Source organism: Ascidiella aspersa, chromosome 9 (genome assembly GCF_963924565.1).
Source record: "Ascidiella aspersa chromosome 9, kaAscAspe10.2, whole genome shotgun sequence".
In the NCBI taxonomy this organism is placed as follows: domain Eukaryota; kingdom Metazoa; phylum Chordata; class Ascidiacea; order Phlebobranchia; family Ascidiidae; genus Ascidiella; species Ascidiella aspersa.
The window spans coordinates 13,014,701-13,040,549 of NC_139455.1; the positions used below are offsets into that span (position 1 = coordinate 13,014,701).

The 25,849-nt window shown below is 35.2% G+C and overlaps 2 protein-coding genes across 3 annotated transcripts; one reads left to right on the top strand and one right to left on the bottom strand.

Annotated features, from left to right (window-relative positions):
- Window positions 1-1,014: 1,014 nt before the first annotated feature.
- LOC146133051 (box C/D snoRNA protein 1-like) lies at window positions 1,015-22,122 on the bottom strand. 2 transcript variants are annotated; one of them, XM_083396782.1, is made up of 9 exons: window positions 21,878-22,122; window positions 21,664-21,726; window positions 21,134-21,240; window positions 18,754-18,884; window positions 17,098-17,201; window positions 16,904-16,972; window positions 12,865-12,945; window positions 8,703-8,774; window positions 1,015-2,857 (listed from the first exon to the last, which is right to left on the bottom strand). In XM_083396782.1, the coding sequence occupies exons 1-9, from the start codon at window positions 22,012-22,014 to the stop codon at window positions 2,824-2,826; spliced, it is 798 nt and encodes a 265-aa protein (XP_083252908.1). In that variant the 5' UTR covers window positions 22,015-22,122; the 3' UTR covers window positions 1,015-2,823. The 2 variants fall into 2 exon arrangements, with proteins under 2 accessions (XP_083252908.1, XP_083252907.1); XM_083396781.1 differs by lacking the exon at window positions 1,015-2,857 and adding an exon at window positions 7,021-7,253.
- On the top strand, window positions 1,111-4,790 carry LOC146133052 (CCN family member 1-like). The gene is made up of 3 exons (XM_083396783.1): window positions 1,111-1,884; window positions 2,782-2,915; window positions 3,278-4,790. Exons 1-3 carry the CDS (start codon window positions 1,594-1,596, stop codon window positions 3,450-3,452), a joined length of 600 nt encoding a protein of 199 aa, XP_083252909.1. The 5' UTR covers window positions 1,111-1,593; the 3' UTR covers window positions 3,453-4,790.
- Window positions 22,123-25,849: the final 3,727 nt, after the last annotated feature.

The following is a 25,849-nucleotide window of genomic DNA, read 5'->3' on the forward strand; positions in this document are numbered from 1 at the left end:
TCTGTAAGGACAGTTCGATAAGAGAGTAAACAGTTAAGGGAAAACGTTTCAGACAAAAGGATCGGCGTTGTTGGTGGGACATACCACACATTTTACTGCCATGAGAAACAAGGTATTATTATGCACCGAGGGGGCTTAGCAAACACTCATGGTCGATATCGATCTTTTGCTAGTCTCCGTGCAATACGGCAGAACAGCGAACTTTTCGGTCGCGCGACATTTTTTTGTGGCAATAAAAGGGTTAATCTCGCGAAACGAAAACTCAAATTTATATTTCTGATCGAAAATCAACGTTCTGTTAATAATTTCGTTTTTTTAATTTAAGTGATTTACTAAAAAAAAAATAAAGAAGCCTTCATAAGCAAATTGTAGGGAATTATATGGCTACTTTACAACCATTTTTAAAGTCACTCTTCATATGATGTGGTTTAGCTAATTTGGCGCTAGGATGGGACGACCAATTGCAATTTAAATTCCAGGTTGGCGACAGCATGGCAACGTTTATCTTGCTTCAGATGTATGTTCAGGTTTCGTTTGTTATGCCATAATAGTGATGCTAATGTAGATCTATTCTTCAGATGACGCCACGTTTTGTGTCCAGAACCCTCCACCTAGTCAGCGGTTACATTGTTTAAGGTATTGTCTTGTAAGACGTAAAGCTAAACAAGGATAACATGAACTATTTATTTTAATATTGTATATTTGTCTAGCAAGTTGGAATGAAATAACGTAAAACTGCTTTAAGTTTTTGGTGTTGAATATTATCGACTGAAACAGTACGGGTTTTTATATCGAACTTTGGTTTAATCTTAACGGTTTGGTTTAATCTTAACCTTATGTTCACTTTAGCGGCAAAGGAAAGGGCATATTTCGAGTATTGTTTAATTATAATCCAATTCAAACAACTGATTTCAAACAAACATCTAAACTAAATTTTATTTAAACCTAAAAGTCTCTTGGGGACGGCACTCTGATTGTCTTCAAATCATTTTATTTTACCAAAAAAAGTTTCGCACCAAAAGCGCACGTGTGAGCTAGATGAAAAAATGAACAGTAGATGAGAATTAAGTGTGTCTAAAGACGGCGACAGTTCGTCGCTGAATGTTTGAGGCTAAATCATCGGGTAATAAAATTGTTACTTTGGGCGTCTCTAACAACCTAGCGGCGACCTTAAGGCCATGTTGCCGCTGATTTTTAAAGGAAATGTCGATAGTTCTAAATTTACCTATATCAAGTTAAGTTAGTGTTATGGAAAGAATGCCTTGCTTTGCTACACTTGAGATTGCAACAATGATTGGATAATGATCGCTAGAAAAGATAAACGTTTAGATGTAGCCCTATAGTAGCCTAGGTGAGGCGAAATTTTAAAAGAGGCTTATGGAACGCAATATAATAATAATTTTTGTCGGTATTTTGTTGGAATGCTAAAAGTATTTAGGGATGATATAAAAGACGTCACAGTGTTTTCGTCGTTCAAAGAAATTGTTGAAATATAGTTAGCGTATGCATGAATCACTAACAATGTAAAAACGTTGTTCCATACAAAATAGTTAATTTAATAGAGGATATAGAAAGTTTTCTTCACAAATAAAAATGCGGAGAATGTCTATTCAACAACGTGGGTTCTCTACGTTGGTTAGAACTTGTTTTATCGCAATGTTACTGTTCCTCATGATCAAGCCAGAGTTCATACAAGGAGTAAAGTCAAAGTTTGCGTCAAAAAAGAAAGCAAACCCGTGCAAGTCTCAGGTGTCCTCGTGGGACACTTGTTCCAAGTTGTGTGGAATGGGAACATCCACAAGGGTAAAGAAAAGCAAAAGAAGATGTAAACTAAAAAGGGAGACACGACTTTGTCTTATACGTCTTTGCGACAACGAGACTAAGGTAAATTTGTTGTGTATTGATTTGTATTTTATTCGTAAACAACGACTAATATTGGACTAAAACCGTTTCTTAGAAATTATCTCTTCTCTGGCATTAGATGACGTAACAGAAAATAAAGGTCATTACAAAACTAACATATGTTTTTAAAATAGGTTGTATCACTTTAAACATATAAGACCAAAATACAATATAAGCAAAAGATGAAATTGGCGTGTTGCCTTTTTCCCCGATCGTTCTTTGCTTCGACATATTGTTCGTTAAATTACACAGCGCCTGTTAGCCTTTCGACGGAGCGATTAAATGTTGGTAAATATTAGAGTAACAATAAAGGAGCGCAGTACGAAAGTTTAAAAACACAAGGGTGTTCATTGTTTTTAATACTTGCCTTTTAAACCCTCGCTAAGAAACTGCAAAAACGTCTCCTGTGATTGCAAATACTTGCAATAACACTAATTGATGCAATGAATTAACCAGATACGCTGTTTTAATTGATTTGTATGTTGTCTTTTGCCTGGCCCTGTGTACGCAATAGCAATCACCAAACAACATTTTAGAGTGATTGGTAAACCACTCTATTTTCACTGTACAGAACAGTTTACTGTACTGATTGATTTAGGGTGAATGATTGTATGGTTTATAACAATAAAAAAACATGCATGATGCCGTGACGTTTTATTAGTGAAAAAAGGGATTTACTCTCAACAAATCGCAGTGAAGATACTGCTCTAGTGATTGCGATACCCGGTCTTCAACTAGGTCGTTTACGAATGATTTAGCACCACGCGTTTCGAACAGGAGGATTCGCCGACTAGCGGGCGACGCTTGTGGGATGAAATAGTAAAAACGGTGGCTCGGTTTTAAATTTCTAAGGTGTTGACAACTGCTCCCATTCCACAGAATACGCCACCAGGTTCCAGGTGGTGCCAAGCCAACATTCGTTCACGGAAGCGAAGAAGACTTGTCTACATCGGGGCTATAAGTGAAAAGAAATACAAAATGAAATATTGCGGATCATGCAGCGACCCTACGAAGTAAATTTTATAACCTAATGAAACAATATTGGCCTATACACTGATTTACGTTTAGTATTTTGTTGAAGCGTCACTTTTTACGCAAAATACAATAGGCGACAAATGCAACGCTAAAACGTTTTATTGCTATATTGGTTGCGAAGGGAATTATTGGGGTTCGAGTTTTTCTTTGGTTAAAAAAAACAATCAAAAAATACTCACGGCCTTTAAAACTATAATACTTTGCTAATTATTTTATAGACGCTAAATATATTCTTTAGATATAAAGCGAGTGTTAACCCTAAAACTTAAAAAGAAAGACGTTGGCCCTTATAAAATTTATCTGCACTCCTAACTAACTAAAATTAAAAAAAATGTTTTAGATGCTGTACTCCTTATCGCACAAAGACAAAGAAGGTTTGGTTTCGGCCTCCTGAGGGAAAACGCTTCGCGAAAAAGATGATGTTTATCCGCAAATGCCGATGTCATCGTAACTGTCCGACTATACAGGTTATAAACCCAGCACGCGACCTCACCAACGATACAGTGACAAAATGAATATTTTGAAGCCATGCACAAACGGGACGCTCATCCAACAAGTGGGACTTGTTGAATCTAGCTCGGCCGGTGCGGTTCATCGCTCCACTGGTATTCTGTCCTATGACGACGGGGCCGCGACGACTGAGCTTAAGCCCACTTAGCAAAGAGGTTTGCAAAAAGCGCACTTGTAACGCCACAAACTGACGGCACGCGAGCGTCTTTCTGTCTGATTGCTCGCACAGTTTTTATACAGCTATCCATTGCGTACTTGCCTACTTTTTCGGAATTTTTTCAGTTGATGTTTATCTTTTTTGATCGTTTTAGGGATTTGTACTTAAGTTATTAAAACGAAGGATAAATATAAACCTACGTGGGATTAGCTATTTTTTAACATCGACAGGAAAATTAGTTTAGATATTAAACGCCGCCAACCTTTGACAGACAACGGTAGCCTACTCACGACATCCGATAATAAATAAACAATATCTCTTATAAACAAACTAAAACAAACTAATATTAATTAATCGTTTGGAAAACCACGGGTGTCCAAATGAAAGCACTTAAATTGTAAAAAATAACAGTCGTGGGTCACTGATAAAATTGTAAAATATTAATTTGTGTTTTTGAACTAGAATAAAAACAATAATCAAAACATTCTCTCGAGAAATTGTACATTTTAACGACTTACGCAACCCGCCTTTCTTCAGGGGGAATAAAAGCGAACGCTCATACGAAGAATGCTTTAATATTATGCCTGGCAGCAACAGTTAATATATTTTAAAAACATGTTTGTGGACGCGAATCCTTATTATTGCGGACTGTATTATTGGTAAACGTGTATAAATAAATATGCAGTAATTACATTTTTAACTGTTCTAAATTACTGTTTAGAATGAAGCTCCACTTCGTATCTGGATTTTAGGAAAATTGTTGTCTCCTTACATAAACATTTGTAGAAAGGTAAACAAAATGTAAAATCGATTCGCAATACTTATGTACAACATTATGTGTTAGACCAGGAGTCACTTAACTACAGTCCGCGGGTAAGATTATTGTAAGTTTAGTAAAGGATATTTATCAGACGCAAAACCAAGCTAAATATTGATAAAATTTCCAACCAAACAACATTATAAAGCTCACTATGCATTTTAATAAATATTTTTATTTTTTATTTTCTTCGTTTAATTATATTAAAGTCAACTAACTTAAATACAAAATTTATAATCTTTACAGTTATGCACCCCGAGATCGCCAATCGTTATCCGGCCTTTCATAAAATAGTTCGGGGCTCCTGACCTGGACGTGTAAACGACGTACGTAAAATAATTTGATCCCGTATCATATTTGATTTGTTCAAAAAACACATATCGCATTACATTCTGTATGCTGTTTTTTTATCGCAGATCGTCTTTTTATATTAATGACGGGAATTTGAAAATTTTGACTAGATATCATTGCATTGTGTACAAGTCAAGTAGGAACCCAAGAAGATTTTAAACAGTAACAGTTGGGGTAGAGCGCGAATTTTCTTCTGCGGTGTGAGATAGCATTTCAAAATTCTTGCTCCAGAATGTTGTTTGTTAAAGCCTTATCATTTGCCACTTCTATTATCTCACTTCATTGACGCCCGATAGGGGGTTTCTATGACCATCTTAAAATTCATCAGGGTTGATAACGGGCAGAGCGAAAGGTTTGTCGAAATTCGATACGTGGGAATATTCTCATGTTTACAGATGCTTAAAATTTGGTGTCATGTAATTCAAGGCGGGACATGTTGTTAGTCAGTCATCAATGCTTGTAGTTTATACTAAAATGCTTATTTTTAATTATTTCATAAATTACGTAAACACAATATTTCAATCTAATGACATTATTTTTTACCTATATAAATCATAGAATAAAACACACCTAAACCTTCATACACTTTGCCACGAGCAAACTATGACGGGAATTTGTGCAGCAGAAAAATACGTAGACGTAGGCCTACGTAACTATCAAAAATTGAAAGTCATTTAAAACAGGTCTGCCAATGTACGTGTTGCACTTTTACTTAGAATAGGACTAAAGGCCTCCTTGTCATACAGTGAGTGATAGAAAAAGATTTGTTTAATAGCGTAAATCAAAACATTTTATACACAACCAAACAAATTGACCACGTGCTTTTCATTGCTTACCGTTGACTAATCCCTCTAACGATACACAATTACACAAAACAGAAAAATGGATTTCGACAATAGCGACGTTAAAAACAATTTTAGTGCAATAAACACCGTCAAGTTTATTAGCTACCAATTCACGCAAACGGATGAAAATTAACACCTGGATTCAGGAAAGTCACCAGACCCGGCAAAAACAAAAAAATCGCAACTTTATTATTTTATTTTGGTTTAAGAGTCCCTATGTAGACCAATTACGCAAACTGCAGATTTTTTGTAGTTTAAATAATATTATTGAAAATATTGCGGCCTAAACAAAATTAGGTTTTCACATTGAGTATAAATTGGCAATAATTTAATTTAAGGAAGCATGCTTGTAATTTAGGAGTGATGATAATTATTAAAACAAGGCAAAATAATTAAACAAATGAATTTTAAGTATAACTATAAGTAATAATTTTAACAAATATATATATTTTTTAAATGTAATATTCTTACAAAAAGTAGTTTAGTAAAATATACAGTTTGACATAATTCGCAACCAACTTGCTTGATTGTAAGGAGTTATTATCGAAGAAATAAAGTTATTTTTGCACAAACGCGCATCCCGTATCATTTGTTGAACGAAGGGAAGAAGACAGTTTTTTTGGAAATAGGTTTCATAAATCCTACCCATAATTTCGTCCTGACTAAATTTATATCGCTAACATTTCAGAATCTGTTCGATAAAAAATGCGTTTGTTCCCTGGTCTAAAATGGCCTACACATATTTGGCACGCGATTTAATTATCTTGGTCTTATGGCTGGAGTCCACCTTTCCTTTTCTGCCTGATTGTCGTGGTGCAAGTTGTGTTGCGTTTTTTTTTTGTGTGTAAAAGTGAATATTTGTTAGGAGACAGATATAAATTATTCTTGGGAAGTTTGCATATTTAACTTGGTATGATGCTAAAAGCCAATTTTTTTTATCAAAAAATGGTAGTTTGTTGTACAGGAAAAATTATATCATATTCTTGCACTAAATTAGCGGCCAAACTATCGGCCTACATTTACTGATACCGATATATCGGTAGAAGCCAAATATCGGCCGATATTATCGGTAGACCGATATAACTGTCTATTTCTAACTTTAACTTAGCCAAAACCATACACTAAACGTACCGGTGTTTATTGAACAGTTCGACAATCTATTTGCAGGAATAGCGTATCTGTAATTCAGTCCCGTGCAGTTATGTCATACGCTGGGTTAGGTGAAGCACATTGGCTAGATGCGCGAATTTATACAAACTCCAGTGGTTGGGCTATATGGATATTCTAATAAGGTACATTTCAATTACTGCTGGAAAGCACGTAAACAATAACATGAAGCACGCATCTTAGCTAGAACTCAGACCATGAGCTAACAACTGGGACGTCATAACTTGCCTATTTTCGTAAAATCGTAATAATATTTGTGCTGTGTAATCACGGCCCCTAGTTTATAACGTTCGCAAAATACATTGTCAACAATTAAAGAATAGGAAAAAATTGAGTTCATATTATAGTATTGCAATTTTCAAATGTGAAACTCTCATTTTGCGTAAACACCAGAATGCATGGAAATTCGATAACAGTTTTGCCGTGTAGATTTTCTTGTAGACCTGCATTCCCATTCAATTTGTAGTATCTAAATATTGAACATGTTACAAAAATATCGACTAAAATGTTGTTGCCAAAACAAAAAGTTGTATTTAGTTATTTAAAATCAATTAAAAATCTTTACACTGGCGTAGGTCAATAAGAAATCAAATACAGAACTATATATGAACCCAATATTTTTTCAATGTTGAATAGGGCGATTATATTTTGACTTAAAAAAATTATTTTGAATTACACAACATTTTGCTTTTATTATAACTTTATTGGATGAATACAATGTATTCGGAAGCGGCAGAATTAACCACACAGGCCCTAGTTTATCGGATTAGGTTCAGCTCGAAATCCGTATTTGCTTACAATTTGTTGTGTATCTCTGAGCAGGGCTGCGGAGTCGGGAGTCGGACTCGGGACTCGACGGAGTCGGACTCGGGACTCGAGTAAGACCGCGTAAAACTACCCGAGTCCCGAGTCCGACGTGCGCATGCGCAGTATCAAATGTGATTTGCAATTATCTCATTTCCTAACACGATCATATGCTAGGACCTGTTTTATGCAATTATTTTTACCTTGCATGTTTACTCAAAAAATTTCTAAAAAATAACCAACGTCTTGTTTTTTCTGGCCCTTATATAATTGTTTGTCTTCTTGATATGCCAAAAATATTAACTAAGCATTTTCAAGCATTTTGCAGAAACCCGAAAAAATGATGTGTTCGTCAGTAAAATACCAAAACAAATGATTGGCGATGCCAAGACACTAATCAACCACTTCATACAACAATGCTGAGTGTAAACCACTATATTTCTAATAGGTAAAAATTTATGTTAAAAATATATTTTTTGGTAAAAAATCTCCTTTTTAGGACAGAAAATAATCGCCCTTATGAGAAAAGCTGGATTTTTAGGTTGACTTTTATCCCAAAATTTATCATTGCGTAGCCATAATTGAGGGGTCGGCAACCTAGACGGCCCACCAATGTAAACATCCCAGCCGCCACCTCTTTTATAAACGGGGCACGAGGCCTCTTTTTTGCTATTTCAACAACGTAAATGAGGAATTTTTTGTTCATGCAAGTAGTAATTTGCAGTATGTGTTTGTGTTTCGGGGAAATCCTTTTACACTGGAACAGTTAAACAGGGAAGTTCCTCCAACTTAGTTTATTAAACGCATTTTATAGGCCATGTGTTTTTTTCTTGATTAAAAAGTCCAGAGTTTAAAGACAGTTTATTAAACGCATTTTATAGTCCATGTTTTTTTTTTTGATTAAAAAGTCCAGAGTTTAAAGACCCTAATTAAATAACAACATAAACTAGATTAACATTTTTATCATAAAATGCTTTTAAAAATTTATTACGGGCCTGAGAGAACTTTCTGAGTTTGGATTTGGCGGCAAATAGAAAAAATGCCTTAAATCATTAAAATATTTTTATCAACACACGTTTTAGCTATAAAATTTGTCAATTTAAAATAAACATACTTCACTTTATTTGACGGAGAATCTTCGTTTTTCATGTAAAATGACAACACTTCGCCTGAATAATCCTTTAATCTAAAAACAACTTTTTTTAAAATTATAGTTTCTCAATGTTAAATAATTATTTGATGTTAGTAACATTTTAGCCTTGATTTGAGTAGTACGACGTTTATTTTAGGGTTTATAAGCTTGGATTCTAGACCAAAAGGGTCTATAGTAGCGGTCCAATTTTTTTAACCACTGGGCACGAGTTTTTACTTTCCTTAGTAGGGCAGACCGCACGAATTTTTAAATAAGTAAAGTAAAAAAAATCACTCGACATAATACCTCTAACATTCAAATCAGTACTGCTAGAAATTAACAAAATAATTTATTATCAATACAAGTAAATAAGAAGAATGTGCTTAGAACTTTTATTCTTGGACGTGTATCAAAAACGGGGCTGCGTAGTCAAGAGTCGGATGCGGGGCTTGATGGAGTCGGCCCAATGAATAGCAACGTAATTATCTTTCCGAAACGCCTTGCGACCCGACACCCACCCGACACCCACTTGCGTATGCCAATGCACATCGCGTCAGGAATAGGGAGAGAAGAAAAATTTTACGGCTTTGTCGACGCGGTAAGTGCTTGTTACGCCTCGATAGAGCAGGATTTAATCCTACTTCGTCAGGTGTCATAAGCGCAAAAAAAAAAATGTTGACTTGACAGTTTTGACAAATGCCGCTATATTATTTGTCTAGCCTTTGCGACTGTAAACGCAAAATGCTGTTTTATTATTAGTAATTTTTTTTAACTTAAATGCCAATTTAAACAAATCAATATTTAGATTATGGTAACATTTTTCACATGTAATCCAAACCAGTTGTAGGTGTACTACAGTAAGTAACCCCTTTTCAACAACACACAATTTTTTTTTCAAACTATTGAGTTAAAAGTAAAGATTCAATTTGATACTTAAGTATGATTTTGTTGTTCAAATGACTAAATCATCATAATCGTGGTTTGTTTTAGGTTTTTAGCAATTTCACTACAAAAAAAACTTTCTTAATTATTTTGTGTGAAAGTTCATTTGGATTCATATGATGTCCATTACAATTCCATGTTCATCTATGTTGATATTGTTAACTTTGGAAATCAAATTGACGAGAATTTGAATAAGTGCTAAATCCGTCAGAATAAGACCTAAATGGTCAGAATCAGGCCAAAACAAGACTTTACCTAATCCCAAAGCCCACCCATAAGTACATCACTAACTCCCCTAATAATTTCAACCATACCGCCTTTTCTAACCCCGCCCATTACCCCAATAACCCTGAACAGGGCAAAAAAATCCGGTGCCAAAACAGCGGCGTTGGTCAAACTAGGGCGTCCAAACGACGATACCAAAACGGTCGATGCCAGAACGACGGTCCCCGATTGTCCCATACCTTCTACATACAGTTCCAGGCGTTATTTTGACTATTTAGGCCTTATTCCGATGAATTTAGGACTTATTCCGGTAGATTTAGGCCTTATTCAGGCGATTTCGATCTTATTCTGTATTGGATATTACTGCGTATTAGGCTTTATTATGTCGTTGCCTCGTTGGTCTTAATTTTGTATCCGTTGGAGTAAGATCTATAACAGACCTGGGCAACATACGGCCCGCGGGCCGGATCCGGCCCGCGGCGTATTTTCCTTGAAATACATAGGCTAAGCGAAAACAAGGGAGAGTTTATACATGTTTGGTTGTACCGTAAACACTTTTTACAGGGACGAATCTAGTCATGACCCCGCCAAATTTCATTTTTAGCCTGTTTCAAATCTTTAACGAAAATAGTTTTCGCGCTTCGCGCGAATCTCTTCCGTCTTTCTCGTATGTGCCACGCGATATTTTGCATCTTTACAGACAAATAGCGTCCTCTGCACTGTGACACTCTTCCCAACGAAGGTTTAACAAACTTAGCCTAATATTTATATATTTCTGCGATTCGTTTAACAGGATTCCGTCTTTAAGATATGAACGAAATATAGACCGTTTTCTTAAATCTGAAATATACTGATTAACATTTTGTCAACCTAATTTAGTTAATGCCATTTTGTGTGTTTCTTCCGATTTATATCGTCTTTGCAGTATGGCCGTTCTACCGCAAGTGACACATTGGTAACTTAAAGCCTAAAAAAAACAGAAAATTATATTTTGTGCGAAATTTTTACGTATTTTAATCTTAATTTTTGGGTCAACCAACCTAATAAACGTCAATATATAAAGCAATAGATATTTTTCATCTGTGCTCAATGCGTTTTACCTGTTCTCCATGCGCCCGCTAAATCCAAATTAAAGTTTGCATTTTAAAACGAATATAATCGCAATTTTGTCGCGCTTCGCGCGACGTCATGTGGCCTCCTTTAAATTTGCCTAAAATTGCACATTTTTGCACAATTCCAAACGTAATAGCAAGTTCGTTAGCTTATTTATTTTATACCGTCAGAGTATGACGTCATATTGCGTTAGATTCTATTTTTGATCCGGCCCGCCACATCATTTTGAGTTTCTCATGCGGCCCGCGGTTAAAATTAATTGCCCACCCCTGATCTATAAGGTCGGAATCAGACCTAAACAACACTTTAGCTAACCCCAAACCCACCCCTAAGTACATCACTAACTCTCCTTATAATTTCAACACTCACCCAATTTCGAACCCCACCCATTACCCACCAATAACCCCAAATAGGACCAAAAATCCGGTGCCAAAACAGCGGCGCCCTGACGGCCAGGGCGTCCAAACGTAGTCACCATGATGGCCGATGCCAGACCGATGGCCCCGATCGTCCCATACCCTCTACCGACAGGTTCGGGCGTTATTTTGGCCATTTAGGCCTTCTTCCGATGAATTTAGACCTTATTCCGATGAATTTAGGACTTGTAGATCGACAGCATCTTGATTAAGACGTTTCGATACGAACTTGTATCATCTTCAGTTAGTGTCATACAAGTTCGTATCGAAACGTCTTAATCAAGATGCTGTCGATCTACTCGACCTTTTTGGCTTTGAAATTTATTATTAAGCTACATTACAGATCCGTGCATAGTGTACCCAAATTTAGGACTTATTCCGATGAATTTAGGACTTATTCCGATAAATTTAGGCCTTATTCCGATGAATTTGGGACAAATTCTGATGAATGCAGGCCTTATTCCGACGAATTTAGGTTTTATTCCGTAGAACTAAGGTCCTATTCCGACTAGTTTAGGTCTTATTCAGACGATTTTGATCTTATGCTGTACTGGATATTACGGCGTATTTGGCCGTATTATGTCGTTGGTCCTAATACTATGGTTTTATAGATTTTTCTGCTTTAGGAGTTATTGCTTTTTAGTTCTTATTGTGTGTTGCCATCCATAAACTGCACTCTTGGTAGCCTTTACATTTTTTTGGAAATTTTACGAAGAGCCACAAAAAACATGCCGACGAGCCGCTGGTGGCTCGCGAGGCCGCAGTTTGTCCACCCCATACAAGCATGCTTTTAAAGGTAACGGTAGTAATCTGAACAAGATTTAGTATTTTGCCAGACTAGAAAAAAAATAATATTGCGAACTTTTATCTAGGTTATCCACCTTCCGGGAAAAGTTGCGTTGCACTGGTTGTAATGGCCTAATTACTGGTACTGCTTGTTAGGTTTATAGGTTAATGCCGTGGATCCAAAAGGAGGACGTAGCATTCCAAATCGTATTATTTACCTATTTTAACTACGTAACGCATTTTTCATGCTTGCACAAATCCCAGTTATGTTTCTAGACATAAAGCCATTTTTTTCGCTTTGCACGAATCAATAACATCTTTGTAATGTAAATTGTAACACCTGTCCTATATATTATGTAACCAAAAAACTTACCAAAATAAACGACCTGTGTGGTATGGAAAGTTACTTTTTCATGACGCTACATTTTTACGTAACTCTGTGACGTCATATGACGACGTCATGATATGACATAACTTTATTTTAATTTAAAAAAATAAATTTCATTTTTTGGCTTGTTTGTAAACAAATCACTTCAAAACTAATGTACACAAAAACAATAATTACAGCAACATGAGCTGTTAGAACTTAGCTGGAGAACTGTTCTATGCATATACTGTTAGTAACTTAATAAATTGATACCGTAAAGTGAAATAAAACTTACTTGGGATCGTATAATGCAGAGTGCTTATCCAAGTTTATGTAAGGTGACACAGCTTCCGCTAACGACACTTTATCAGAAAGTCTAAACAAAAATATTTTTTTACATACAAAAAGAGCGTAATATATACCAGTGGGCGGAATGCTGGAGAGGCGAATATGTTCAAGAATTAACCAGAAAACCGAAGGAATTGGTTTAAAAAAATGGGGAAATGTGTTTGTTGTACCATTTAGAACAGGGTGGTCCAAACCCAGGCCCGCGACATCATTGTTCATGGCCCGCGAAGCACTGTTGAATTATTGTAATGCGTAGTTGAGGGTTTAATCAAAGAAATATAAGTGACCAACGATCAGCAAGCATACTGCAATTGTTTGGTTATGATTACATTTTTTCCGGTTACACTATTAAATAAACCAGATTAGCCTACTATCGCTTATCAAGTTCGAATCCAGGGGGTGACAAAGAACGCCTAATTTTTGTGATGTATTAGAATGGTTTAAAAGTCGCACTACGTCCTTTACGGGACTTTTTAAAATGGCTGTTTTGCGAACTTATAAGTTATATTTGCTTTTTGTTTTCCGTCTTTTTAATATGAGTATTACATAAAAACACAGCCCCATATAAATTACTATTTCCGCCCCTTCAAAGTAAATGAAGGATAAAATATGCCACGCTTCCGGAAAGTATTGTTTTACAGCAGTGGTTCTCAATCGGGGTGCCCTGGCACTCTATAGGGTGTCATTTTTGATGCTCAAGGGTGCCCAAAAAATATTTCAAATTCTTTAGGATTTAAATTTTTGCTCTATTAGTAAGCTACTTAAAACAAGTGTGTCGCAAGCGAAATAAGGTTGTCAAACACTGTTTTACAGGTTTTTACTATGACTAAAGGCTGACGCTCTCCGTGATGCATTTTAGCCAAATTAATCTAGTTAAAAAAAATAATAAAAATAAATAAATAAAATTCTACGCCTATAAATGCAGTAAGCTTCTTCTAAATTGAAATTTTGTCAAATACGCCATTTTTTTAGCGTTTCGCGCGCACCTTTTTCCCAGTATCGTTGTCACGATAGTAGCAAATTTGTGGACCTTATATGCCCTTCGACGTTACTTTTTGACGATGCTTTGCGGCGTCATCGTTAAACTTTTCGTACCCCGACCAAACGAAAATGTAGCCTGCTTTATGTGGCCCGCCAAGAGTATGCAACAAATATTGTGGCCCGCGATGCTGTCAACCTTGGACCACCCTGATTTAGAACGTTGTTTGGTTGGGAAAAGGGCAGCGCCAGGCATATAATTTGTTTGTTATTTGAAAAAGTACTCAATTCCAATATTATAATTGTTGCATGCTTGCAGTTTTCCTTTGATTTGGCAAGTTCTCCTAGATCAGGGGCGGGCAACATACGGCCCGATAGGATTTTGAGCGGCCCGCAGACAGTTTCCGGATTTACATGATAATGTGGCCCGCGGCCACTGTCTACCGCAACCCCCAATTACTTTCTTACTACTTCAAACAATAGTGATTGTTAGTTATTCTTTAGTGTTGTTTTAGGTTAAAATTAGAGACTCCAGCCACAACATCGAAATAAGAACAACATCAACATAACACAGTTCGGAAATAAAACTAACACACAGTACCGGTACGGAATAAGACCAAAATAGGACTAATATCAAATAGTCGTATAACCGTCTAAATCGGAATAAATCATAAACCCGTCAGAATAAGACCTAAATGACCAGAATCAGGTCTATAAAACATTTTACCTAACCCCAAACCTCACCCCCAAGTACATAACTAACTCCACTAATAATTTCAACCCTAACCCATTTTCTGACCCCACTCATTACCCACCAGCCACCAATAACCCCAAACGGGGCCAGAAAATCAGGTGCCAAAACAGGGGCTTCAAACCAGGGCGCCCAAAATTTAAAACCAAAGCGGCCAATGCCACGGCCCCCGCCGTCCCATACCTTATCCCCACAGTTTCAGGCGTAATTTTGGTCATCTAGGCCTTATTCCAAAGAATTTAGGACTTATTTCCACAGATTGGTGTCTTATTTAGACGATGTAGTTAACGTCAATATTATTCCTTGGATTTTGCCGAGAAACGTAAAGTTTAACAAAGATTGGATGCCGAAGTACTTTTTCAAGTCAGCAATAAAATATCAGTTTTTTACAGGGCAATGAAAGTGTTGCCGTGTTTAAAGAGTAGAACATAAGCCGCCGTTATGCGACAAAACATGTAGGCCATGGCAGTACAATTAATATATCGATCAGGAATCCGGCCCGCCAAGTACTTCAGTTTCCCATATCAGGCCCGCCGACTGGAGAAGTTGCCCGCCACTGTCCTAGATTGACAAAAGCAATCATGATAGTCGCCATTCCAGTTAAATAATATGGCGCCTACCAAGATTGATTTCCCCCTACCCTAATGTATTTTAATGTCACAACGAATTTTGCAACTTCGGTATAACTCAGTGCCTTATTTTTGCCTACACATGGCGTTTATAAATTATTTACGTAAACAACAGCATTAAACTTAAAGTTACTAACCAAGGGTGGCCAACCGCGGCACATTATACAACAAGTGACACACTTTACCAAATTAGTTTAGAAAAATCAGCGCAAAACAGTGGTTTTCAACCTTTGTAAGCATCTATCTAAGTCAAATTTAAGCAGCCGATTTAAAAAGAGCGGCAAAAAAATCAAGCAGTCTATTAAAAATAAATTTTAAATAATAACAATAAACCACAAATAGATGACAAAATTATAGTAACAAAAATAGCACAGTTAATAGCTATCATATTATAATACCCAATCAGTATTAATTAATACCTGTGACAATAAAATGTTGTATTTTGTTTTCTTCTGGTAAACACAGTAGGTAACAATTTTAAATTGATGTTCATAGAAGCAGCCATTTGTTTTTGTAGTTTCATTGTGAGACACAAATAGATGGTTAAAAGCCGCGATTGACTGGTGCAATAAGTTCGCCTACCTGGCACTAACTATGATACTGTTTATCTATGTTTTACTACTTTTAGGGCGGAGGTTCTCAACCTGGGGGAAAACTTCTAGGGTGTGTATCTGTGTTTTTATCGTCAGTGTTTATATTAATGGTGCAAAAACTGATTTTCAATAATTTTTTTGTAACATTTGTTACTCGTATAAGCACCATGCTCTATGTTTTCATGTACATGTTGTTTTATACTGCTGTGAGGTCAGTGCTCTTACAACTTGTTTGAAATCACCTTAAGTATTGCCCGAATTATCCATTATATTGAGCAACAAGCTATCCTATTACAAATAAGTAACCTACTTAATCGGTTAACCGAAAATGTGTAAAACCATGAAAGTAACCAAAAAATTATTTTTTACTTGGGCTTTTAAGAGTTAGTAGAATTATTGTTAATAACAACAGGTATCAACCTAACAAGATCAAACATAATAATATTAATTTGTACAAAATATGGCACATTTTAGTTGCGGATAATACTTGCGAGCATATGCATATTGAAGCAAGTTAAGGACATAGCCCTTTACAAATCTAAACAGTACAGATGTTTTCAAAAAAACCTCAAATTGTACAGTTCCTTATTATTATGTCATAATAAGCTAAGTGTTATTTAGAGCCAAAGCATAAAGTTAAAATATCCTACAACGACATTTATTAATAATAATTTGGTGTTAATAGAGTAGATCAAATGCTTAAAATTTAAGAGGATACCACTCTCTTTTGTATTGACATATTTAAAGGAATATATATTTTTTTTTTTGGGGGGGGGAGTTTTTGAGTTTTAAACAGAGGTTGAAGGGGTTCATGGGAAGAAAATATTGAGAACTACTGTTTTAGGAGTGGCATATCAAGGTATTTTTTATTTATTTTACTTTTTGAGGTATTTTCTATTGGCTAATAGTATTATAGAACAGGTGGATTGCACATAAAAGTTATTTTATATCCTAGCAGTGGGTGTAATAAATACTATAACACTAATACAAAGAAATATTCAATACAATCAGAAGTAAAAAAAGAGTTTATAAAACCTGGATTGAGACAAATTTATTTTGACTGTTGAGAACATCCATTCCACATGCCATAAAAATTCTTTTCCCCTAATAAATAAGTATTAGAATTTATTAAACGATAAACATGCAGGACAAAATTATAGTAACAAAAATAGCACAGTTAATAGTAAATACCTATCATATTATAATACCCAATCAGTATTAATTAATACCTGTGACAATAAAATGTTGTATTTTGTTTTCTTCTGGTAAACACAGTAGGTAACAGTTTTAAATTGATGTTCATAGAAGCAGCCATTTGTTTTTGTAGTTTCATCTATATAAAAAAAATATTTTACCAGGTTATGAAAAAAAATAACAATATTAACAAAGCATAACACAACAAACGTGACAAAGAGTTGTATAACCAACGGTCCAAAATTTAAAAAAACTATAGTCAGTGTTTGGAAATTGCTGTAAAGTTAAAATTAAAAAAAATTACAATGAGAAGTGCCGGTCATTGTCTGAGCAATGCTTAAGTTAAGAATATACCTGCATGGTGTTGCATTAACCTACCAAGAGAATACTGACCATTGGTATATTTTGAAAGTGCCAAGCTTACAAATGTTTGTTTTATGCAAATGGCAATATTTCTGCACAACAGTTATGGTGCAACTTAAGCAAGTTTTGTAAAAAAAGTGTGCCCAGCCCTGATCTATAGGGAGAGATTATTGTAAATAAAATATTTTCTTTCATGAGTATTTGGAAGGTTTTAAGATATGCATGTCCTTCACAAACAGTACACAAAACAAACTAATGTTTGACAATTTAAAAATAAAAATTGTTTTGTCTGCTAACAAGATTAAGTGGCATGCAAACAGTAAGTATATAATATGTCATTTTTGGGATGATTGCTTATCACAGGGATGGCAAACCTTTTCTTCGCGCGAGTCACAAACATGACCTTAATCCTTACAAAATGCAGTGTCATGTATTTAATTATTTGTTAATTTTATGCGAAACTTTGCTGCTGCGTGGTTTTAAGTGTTATTGTCTGGGTTGGTAATTCAAGGTTTTTGAATGATTTCCAAATTTGGATTCTCACAAATATTAAGAAGTTAAATACTCAACAAATGCTGCAGAATATTGTATGGGATTACAGGAGTTCAGCAGAAAACGTTTTAGCGTGGTTTATTGGTTTAACCAGGGTTTTTAGAACTTTTATTTTGCGAACTCTTAATTTTCCTTAAACTCCTCAAAGGATCACCACCCTTTACGTTTTACAGCGATAAACAAAATGCTTTTAGCTTTTCTGCACGCATTTGTTGAAGTGCAGTTAATGTAAATGTAGGCCTACTCGTCACCCTAAAACAAGATAATACAAGGAAAAACAAGATATGTCCCAAAAATGAATTTTCGGTGCAGACTCATAAAGCTCCTATACGCACCCACATACCACTATACGCCATGTCCGAAAATTAGAAAGTTCTATGATGTAGAACGATGTAGATACTTTTTAGCATGGTTTATTGGTTTAACCAGGGTTTTAATGTAGGCCTACTCGTCACCCTGAAACTCTTTTGCACGACCAACAGATTTGCCCGCCCTGATTTAAACAGTATAGTGCTATCTAACGAAGAAGTGTTTTTTTACACTTATCCTTTCATGAAAATGATTAAAAACATTTCAGTATTTCTAAAAAGTCAAGTGGGTCATTAAAAATGTGTGGTGGGTCACTTTGTGACCTGTGGGACAGTGGTTCGCCATCCCTGGCTTATCACAATGTTAGAACAAGCTGTCAATACCTAAAGGTTAAGATCCTTTCTGGATACTTTCAACTAAAAATGAATAAACCACAAATTTATCTAAAAGAGTACAACATTATTTACCCCTTTTAAATCCCTCAAGGAAACTCTTCTGACATGGTTGCCTGTACAGCAAGTTCTGTTATGATTGCTAACACAACCGGTTCTGTCATGGTTGCCAACACAATGGGCAACCTCTTCAAGGAACCTGTAATCTAATAACCAGAAAACAATAAGAGCTATTAAAGGCAAATAAATTCTTGTAACAGAACTTTCTGGTAGGGATTAAAACAGTTGGGACAGGTAGAACGAGGTGGTGGGAATTATATTTTTATGGCTATATATACTTTACCTTTGATTACCGTTTACGCTATTCAAGGTGATAGCATCAAACAAACGGTAGAGTCAGGATGTGGTTCTAAAATCGCAGCTACTGGTATATATATTTTAAGATGATTTGGGAAATTGGGTAGATGGTCAAAGTTATGCAATGTTCTTCATTGCTCTTTAATGTTTTTTAAGTAACAAGTAAAAATCTAACATTCCAATCAAACCTAAAAATTTATTACTGAACTTTTTAAACTTCACCTAATGCATAATACCTAAGCATGTATTTTGTAGAAAGAAATACTGCTAAAATACAGTAGTATTAGCTATCTAGCCAAGAAATCCCATTTTTCAGATTCATAGGCACAGACTGTGGGTGTGCAAGGCATCAAAACCCTGAATTTCATCCAAGTTAAAAGCTCAATTAATGTGCAAATTTTCACTGGTCAAAACATTTAATTTCATTTTTACAAAGACGTAATTTAAATCTAATTTTTACGGTAATGTAACTAATTGCACTAACTAATTTTTGAAAAATTTTTGTGCAGTTATGTCATGTTTAACACTGCAGCCCCAGAGTAACTTCTCAAGTGCAAAGAAGCATGTCAGAGCAAACATTGCATCTGACTGATAGACACACATTGCTTGAAAATGAGACAAACTAGACAGGGGTGCAGTTGTTGTATATTTTGTTGTGGGGTATATTTTCAAGGATTAGTGTTTATTTTATTTTTAGTGAGCTGTTATAAATAGCATTACTTACCAGGGTTACTTTCAAATATTATTAAATTCACTTTGGTTTGTGGTTTAATATATTCGTTGAATGTGCTATAGTTTTCTTAACTTGTTTCTGCTAGCAAAAACAAATATGAGCCAAAAATTTCCCCACCTAACTTATGGCTTAGATGCGAAAGGGGTTCAAATACAGCAAGGTATTCGGGGAATGATCGAAACATTTGATAAATTGAACTTACATAGATATTGCGCACGGTTATTTTATTAAATTTTGCCAAGCTAACATGTTTAAATTAGGCAATATAATCATTCTCTTAAAATAGTTTAAAACCTATGGTTTGCTATACTTTTGCAAACTTTTACTTGATGAATTTTTACCATGGTTTGGTCCAAGCAATCACTGTTAAAACACTTAAAAAAAATCTTTTGTTTCGAGCAATATGCAAAACTCTTTTATGTGCTAATACGCCACCTTTCAAATAAAAAAATTTGTCAATTTAAGCCAAATAAAGGCAGTGTTCTTCAGATTTATTTTTGTATGATGCCATGTTATTATGTAGCTTTGTAATGTCGTCGCTGAAAAAACATTCAACTGTAGCATTTCGCTTGCTGCTGCCCTTCTACAATTTTAAGTTATATATGCAGGCCTGATGTTGATATGTTAGGTTAGAGCAACGTGTGAAACAGGTGCTAACAAACAGGTCTACGTTGCCACCAGATTTCACATTTAAATTTGCAGCGGTAAGATATGTTGTTTTCTAAGAGCAATAATTTATTTTACCAAGATAAGCCTCTTTTTAAAAGACAGGTCGCATGCGCGAAATATTTCCCCAGTGACAATAAAAGGTGTATTATGGTGTCTGTCGCTTCATCACTTGCAAACTTAACAAAGCAAGCAAATATGACTGAATTATGTACTGCTGTTTTTCAACCCCTAGATGGGAGTTGCTAACTACAGAGATCTAAAAGAATGATGTCACAATATTTTAGGTTATTTGCCACAATCAAAGGGCCCAAGGGGTGCACACTCATAAACCTATCGTATGCACCTACATAGCACTCTATGTCATGTCTGAATATTCTAATATGTATACTTTTTCTATACAGCTCCGGACAAAAATCGGTCTGTCGGTATGAAACATGAGATAGCAAACTAAAAACGAATAGAGGCAAAGACAAGATATGTACCAATAAATTTTCGGCACTTGGTGTGTTGTCATAAGGGCGCTAGAAATTCAAGGTAGACACTTGCCTAGATTGCAAGGGTAAATATTAATTCAATATCAACCTTTAAGATGCCAACTGTTTATCACAATATAATGGTAGAAACATCACCCTAACAAAATGGTCGAAACAGCACCCTTCATTAAAAATTATGAAAAGAAAAATTAATAAAACCTACCACTTGTCAAAGTTGAATCTGTTAAATCGTCTTTTGGGAAATATTCTGTTTTACAGCGAATTCCATTACAACTGTGTTGTTCCTTATGGAGTTTTATGCATATTACACTGCAAATTACAAAGTAGCGTAAGGATGAAGGTATTTTATGTGACATTTTTAATGATAGATAAAATAGGGTTCTACGTTACAATGAGAATATTGAATAAAAACATAGTTTAATTGAAGGATGAGAAACATTGATTATTTATGACTTAGAAAAAATTAATTAGAAAGGTTTACATTGGTAACATAAAGACAGGTTTTGAATATATTCCGTAGACAACTATAAGGCATTCCATAAAAAACAAAAGAGTAACAAATTTTTTAGCCTTTATCAAAGAATAAAGGTAGTAATAGCAAATGTTCATTTTATCTTACTTTCCATATTATTGATCCTTTAAGTTTGCATTTTACGACATCATATATTGCAAAAATATTGAAGTAACACCTTAAAAAATGACTCAACACCACTGAATAAAATTTAAGTATACCTGCAAGATCTTAAAAGACACTTTGGACACTTGTATTTGCTCTCTTTGTTGCACTTCCAGCATCTATTAAATATTGCTTGAAAATTAAATTAACAGCAATTTGTTTGCTTTCAAATTAATATGGTTAATAAATTCAAAAACATTATTTTAGGTAATGCAGTTTAACTAAGTTAGCAACTCTTGTCAACTAAAAAATACTTAAACAACAGTGTACCTTCTTATCAAAGCATGTTGGTGGTGTTTCATGATGTCAATGTGTTTTTCTGTTACCAAATCGGAAACTGAACCTTGTTTGTAAAGTTTTGTACTGTTTATTGAACTTAGTTTAAATTGATTGAATGGTTGGTCCATAACAAATATTATATACAAGTTAATGCAGAATAAGGATGGTTTATCATTGAAGTAAAACAACAACAGCACAATGTCCAGATGAAGCAATAACTATATTGGCTAAAGTGATATCCTGTTTCGAAAAAAATTAAAAAAAGTTTTACAACCGCTGACCTGAAATAGTATGTTTTGTATTTGGTAATTGGTATGCCAAAGCATGCATGAGATATTGCTCAAAACCAATCCAGCGCGCAAAGTTCGCCAAGGTTTCGCATACCAGAAGCTACCAAAGGGAAGTACGCAGCTCGAAATTCTTTGCATTATATGTCCGGAAGTAAACAAGATATCGATCAGAAATTTTGGCGCTGGTCTAGAATCCTACCACATTACTTAAAGCAGCGAAAAATTTTCGCGCTTCGCGCGAATGACCATTCTACGTCCGGTTTGTTTACGTTTTGTTGCTGTCTTTTGAACTAGATTAGCTCTTTGTTACCGTTGCGCCGTGGAAGGTTGCCAAGTGCATCGCGGAAAAACGGAAAACATACTTATTCTAAAATATTGGACATATATTTTTTAACGTTTTATATATTTTTCATTTTCGGCAATGTATGAAAACTTGCAAGAAATGCCCGTATACAACAAAAAAATCGCGCTCGGTTCGCTCGCCAGGTCTACTTTGACCCAAAAGGTTAACAAACACTGAGCAATAGATGAAGTATTATCGCGTTCCATTAAAGTAGTTTTATTACATTTTTCATTCGTTGCACGGATGACGACGTGTGAACTCTAATTTTAAACCAAACAAACGCTTTTTTCGCGCTTTGCGTCAACACTTTACTGCCTCCTTAAATGCAATTAATAACGTTTTTAAGTGCAAAAACGATCCGAGGCCTACCTGATTCACATTTCTAACATGTTAATAACACAATTATTAGTTAACATTTTGTGCGGCCCGCAGAGACCTTTCTGAGTTTGGTTTTGGCCCGCGACTAGAAAAAGGTTGCCGACCCCCCCTGACTTAAAGCAACCTAAGCTAGCCAGCAATCAGACTTTTTTTTAAAAAAATTTTATATTCAGTCATATTCGGCCTTGAAATTAAAATGTGCCCCAAGTGACTTACATAGGGTGATAGATACAAGTCTACTCTTCAAAATGAGATATGACTAGACCTCCAATCATTCGGGGATAAGTTATTAATATTTCTTCAAAAATTCATAAACATCGATAATTTCAAATCGAACAAAAAAGCAAAAGTCCCATAACTCGAGAAATAAAGAAGATTTTCAGTCAAAATTTTTACACATCATTCAAAGCAACCTAACTTAGCCAGCAATCTGACTTTTTTTAAAAAGATATTAATTTTCATATTTACGAATATTAACATTCTAGTCTTTAAAATGAGATATAACTCGACCTCCAATTATTCGGGGATAAGTTATTAATATTTCTTCAAAAATTCATAAGCGTTGAAAGTTTAAAATTTTGTCAAAAGTTAATAGGCTGCATCACTTACTTCTTTTGACTGTTTTCTTCTTACTTAAACCCGTACGTGGAAGACGCCGACCACCGGTTACTCGTTACGTGCTGGTAACATGCGTAAAACAAGCTTGTTGGTTACTTCCGGCACTTAAGACAGGGATACGATCATTTTATCCACAATGTGTGAGGTAGAGTTTGAGTTTAGCAAAAGAGTCAGAATTAGTTAAAGAGCTGATGTAATTAGATTTATATAGAGTTGGAGTTTGGAGAAAAATTAGAAGTCATGATTGGTGAAAGAGTTGAAGCAATAGTTGGATGGAGAGTTGGGGGAAGATCAGGGGGAACACTTTGTGGAAATATGAAGGAAGAGTTGTTAAAAAAGGTGGATGAAGAGCTTGTGGAAGAGTTGGAGGAACAGTTTAAGGAAGAGGTAGAGGCGAGTGTAGATGACAACGTTTAGAGGAGTAGAGTTAAAATGATGAAGATTTGTAGCTTCATAAGTAAAAATTAGTGGATAATTTGGAATTTATAGTATTGTGTATTTATCAAATATGTTACGATTTATGATTTGTCACTTTTTCACGCCTTTTACCAAAAACTCGCTGTTACACTGAGAACAAAGCATTCGGCTGTTTCACACATGAATAATGTTATATCGTGACACATATATTTCCGTTATAGATAAAAGTATTTCACCTGTGTGAACGCGTTATTGTTAAAGTTCCCGGCTGCCAAAAAGGCGCTGGATTATAAATCATTTCCACTTTTTGGTGTCGCCTTTCCTCTTTTATGCAAACTTTCAACTTATATATGCGAAAGCTTATATCAATATATCCAGTCTTGTCTAGTCAATACAGTGAGTGGTTGTGTTTGCCGGCATTAGCCGGTTTGCCCATAATAGCCAACACAAACTGTGTGGAATTGTAATCAGACAACAGCAATACTTATTGAAGCAATAGTGAGGTTGATTGCCGAGGCAAATTAGTTTAATGAGACTTGCAATTAAACAACCCTGAATCAAATTATTGCCACGCGAGTGAGGAAAAAAAAGAACTCTACTTCTTATGGCCAAGAAAAGTCGTCGAACGAAGCTCAAAGAGAAGATGTACCTTAATCTGTACGGACTACCTACAAACGACCTCCTAAAAACTGCCATGTTTGGAACCTACAAGAAGCTAGCTGTTAGAAGAATTGATCTCGTCCAAGTATACGTCGAAAGACGCTCCATATCGTCAGCAAAGCATTTGCTTGGAATTCGAAATACTAAATACAAACAAGCTTTGCCGATAAAGACATCACCACCGTTTGGAATCATAGAAAACGCAATTGCACATGGATTTCACTATAACTGTGATTCTGCCTAGTTTATCAGGTGAAAAATCTATTATACTTTTAAAATAAAAACTAAATTATATATATAATAAGTAAAAATATCGAATGAAAGGTCTGTAAATTGTTTTAATGCGACTTTTTATTAAACCATTATGTATCGCATTTCGCAAATTATGTATAGTCTATATCTATGAAGTCTAAGTTTAAACGTCGATCGCACGATATTTTGATAAATGTTAAAAGAGCTTAATTTTTGTGCTTGGAGCTCAATAGTTTGAAATCAATGCGTTAAACTTGTGAATCACGACTTACTTTTGTTGTGCACGAAATAATTTCGTGTTAAATTTCCGAATTCTTTTAAACATTTAGTACGTTTTGGGTTTTTGTCTGTTTTTCTCTCATCACACAGCCGCGTTTACACACGAGTTTAAATACCTCGTATCAAAAAGCATAATGATTTATCCACACGCGAAACATTAGCTTTCAAATCACAACTTTAGGAACACCCCATTTCTTGCCTTTTTGTTGAAAGCAATAGTGAATAAGCAACAACTTCAAAGCGTATTTTCGTGTGATGCGTCGTTATTTTAAAACTTACATTGAACGAATTGTGCAAACTAAAAAAAAAATGCAAATTTTTAAGGAAATGTTGCTCAATGTTAAAAATCAATAGAATTTAATTCCGAACAAATAACTGCCCCTCCTTTCTTTTGTTTTTACAGTTTCACGTTTTTTTTTCATCATTTATGACGAAAGGACTGAACGAGACAAGGAAACAACAACAAAACGCCTGTCGTTCGTTAACTTATCGACAGAAGAAAACAACTTGTTGTTGAACGTGTTGCTAAAAGCTACTACTCGTGACTCATTGCCTTGTTCATGTTCATTTCGCTCAAATCGTATGAAGCACTTTCTAACAAAAGTCAATTGTGTTAAAAAAATAGAAACCTTTCGGGTATATTGCGAAAAGCAGCGGCCGTGTTACATTCAAATTAGTTTAATGAGACTTGCAATAAAACCCGCATGCCTCAGATTAAGAGAAAAC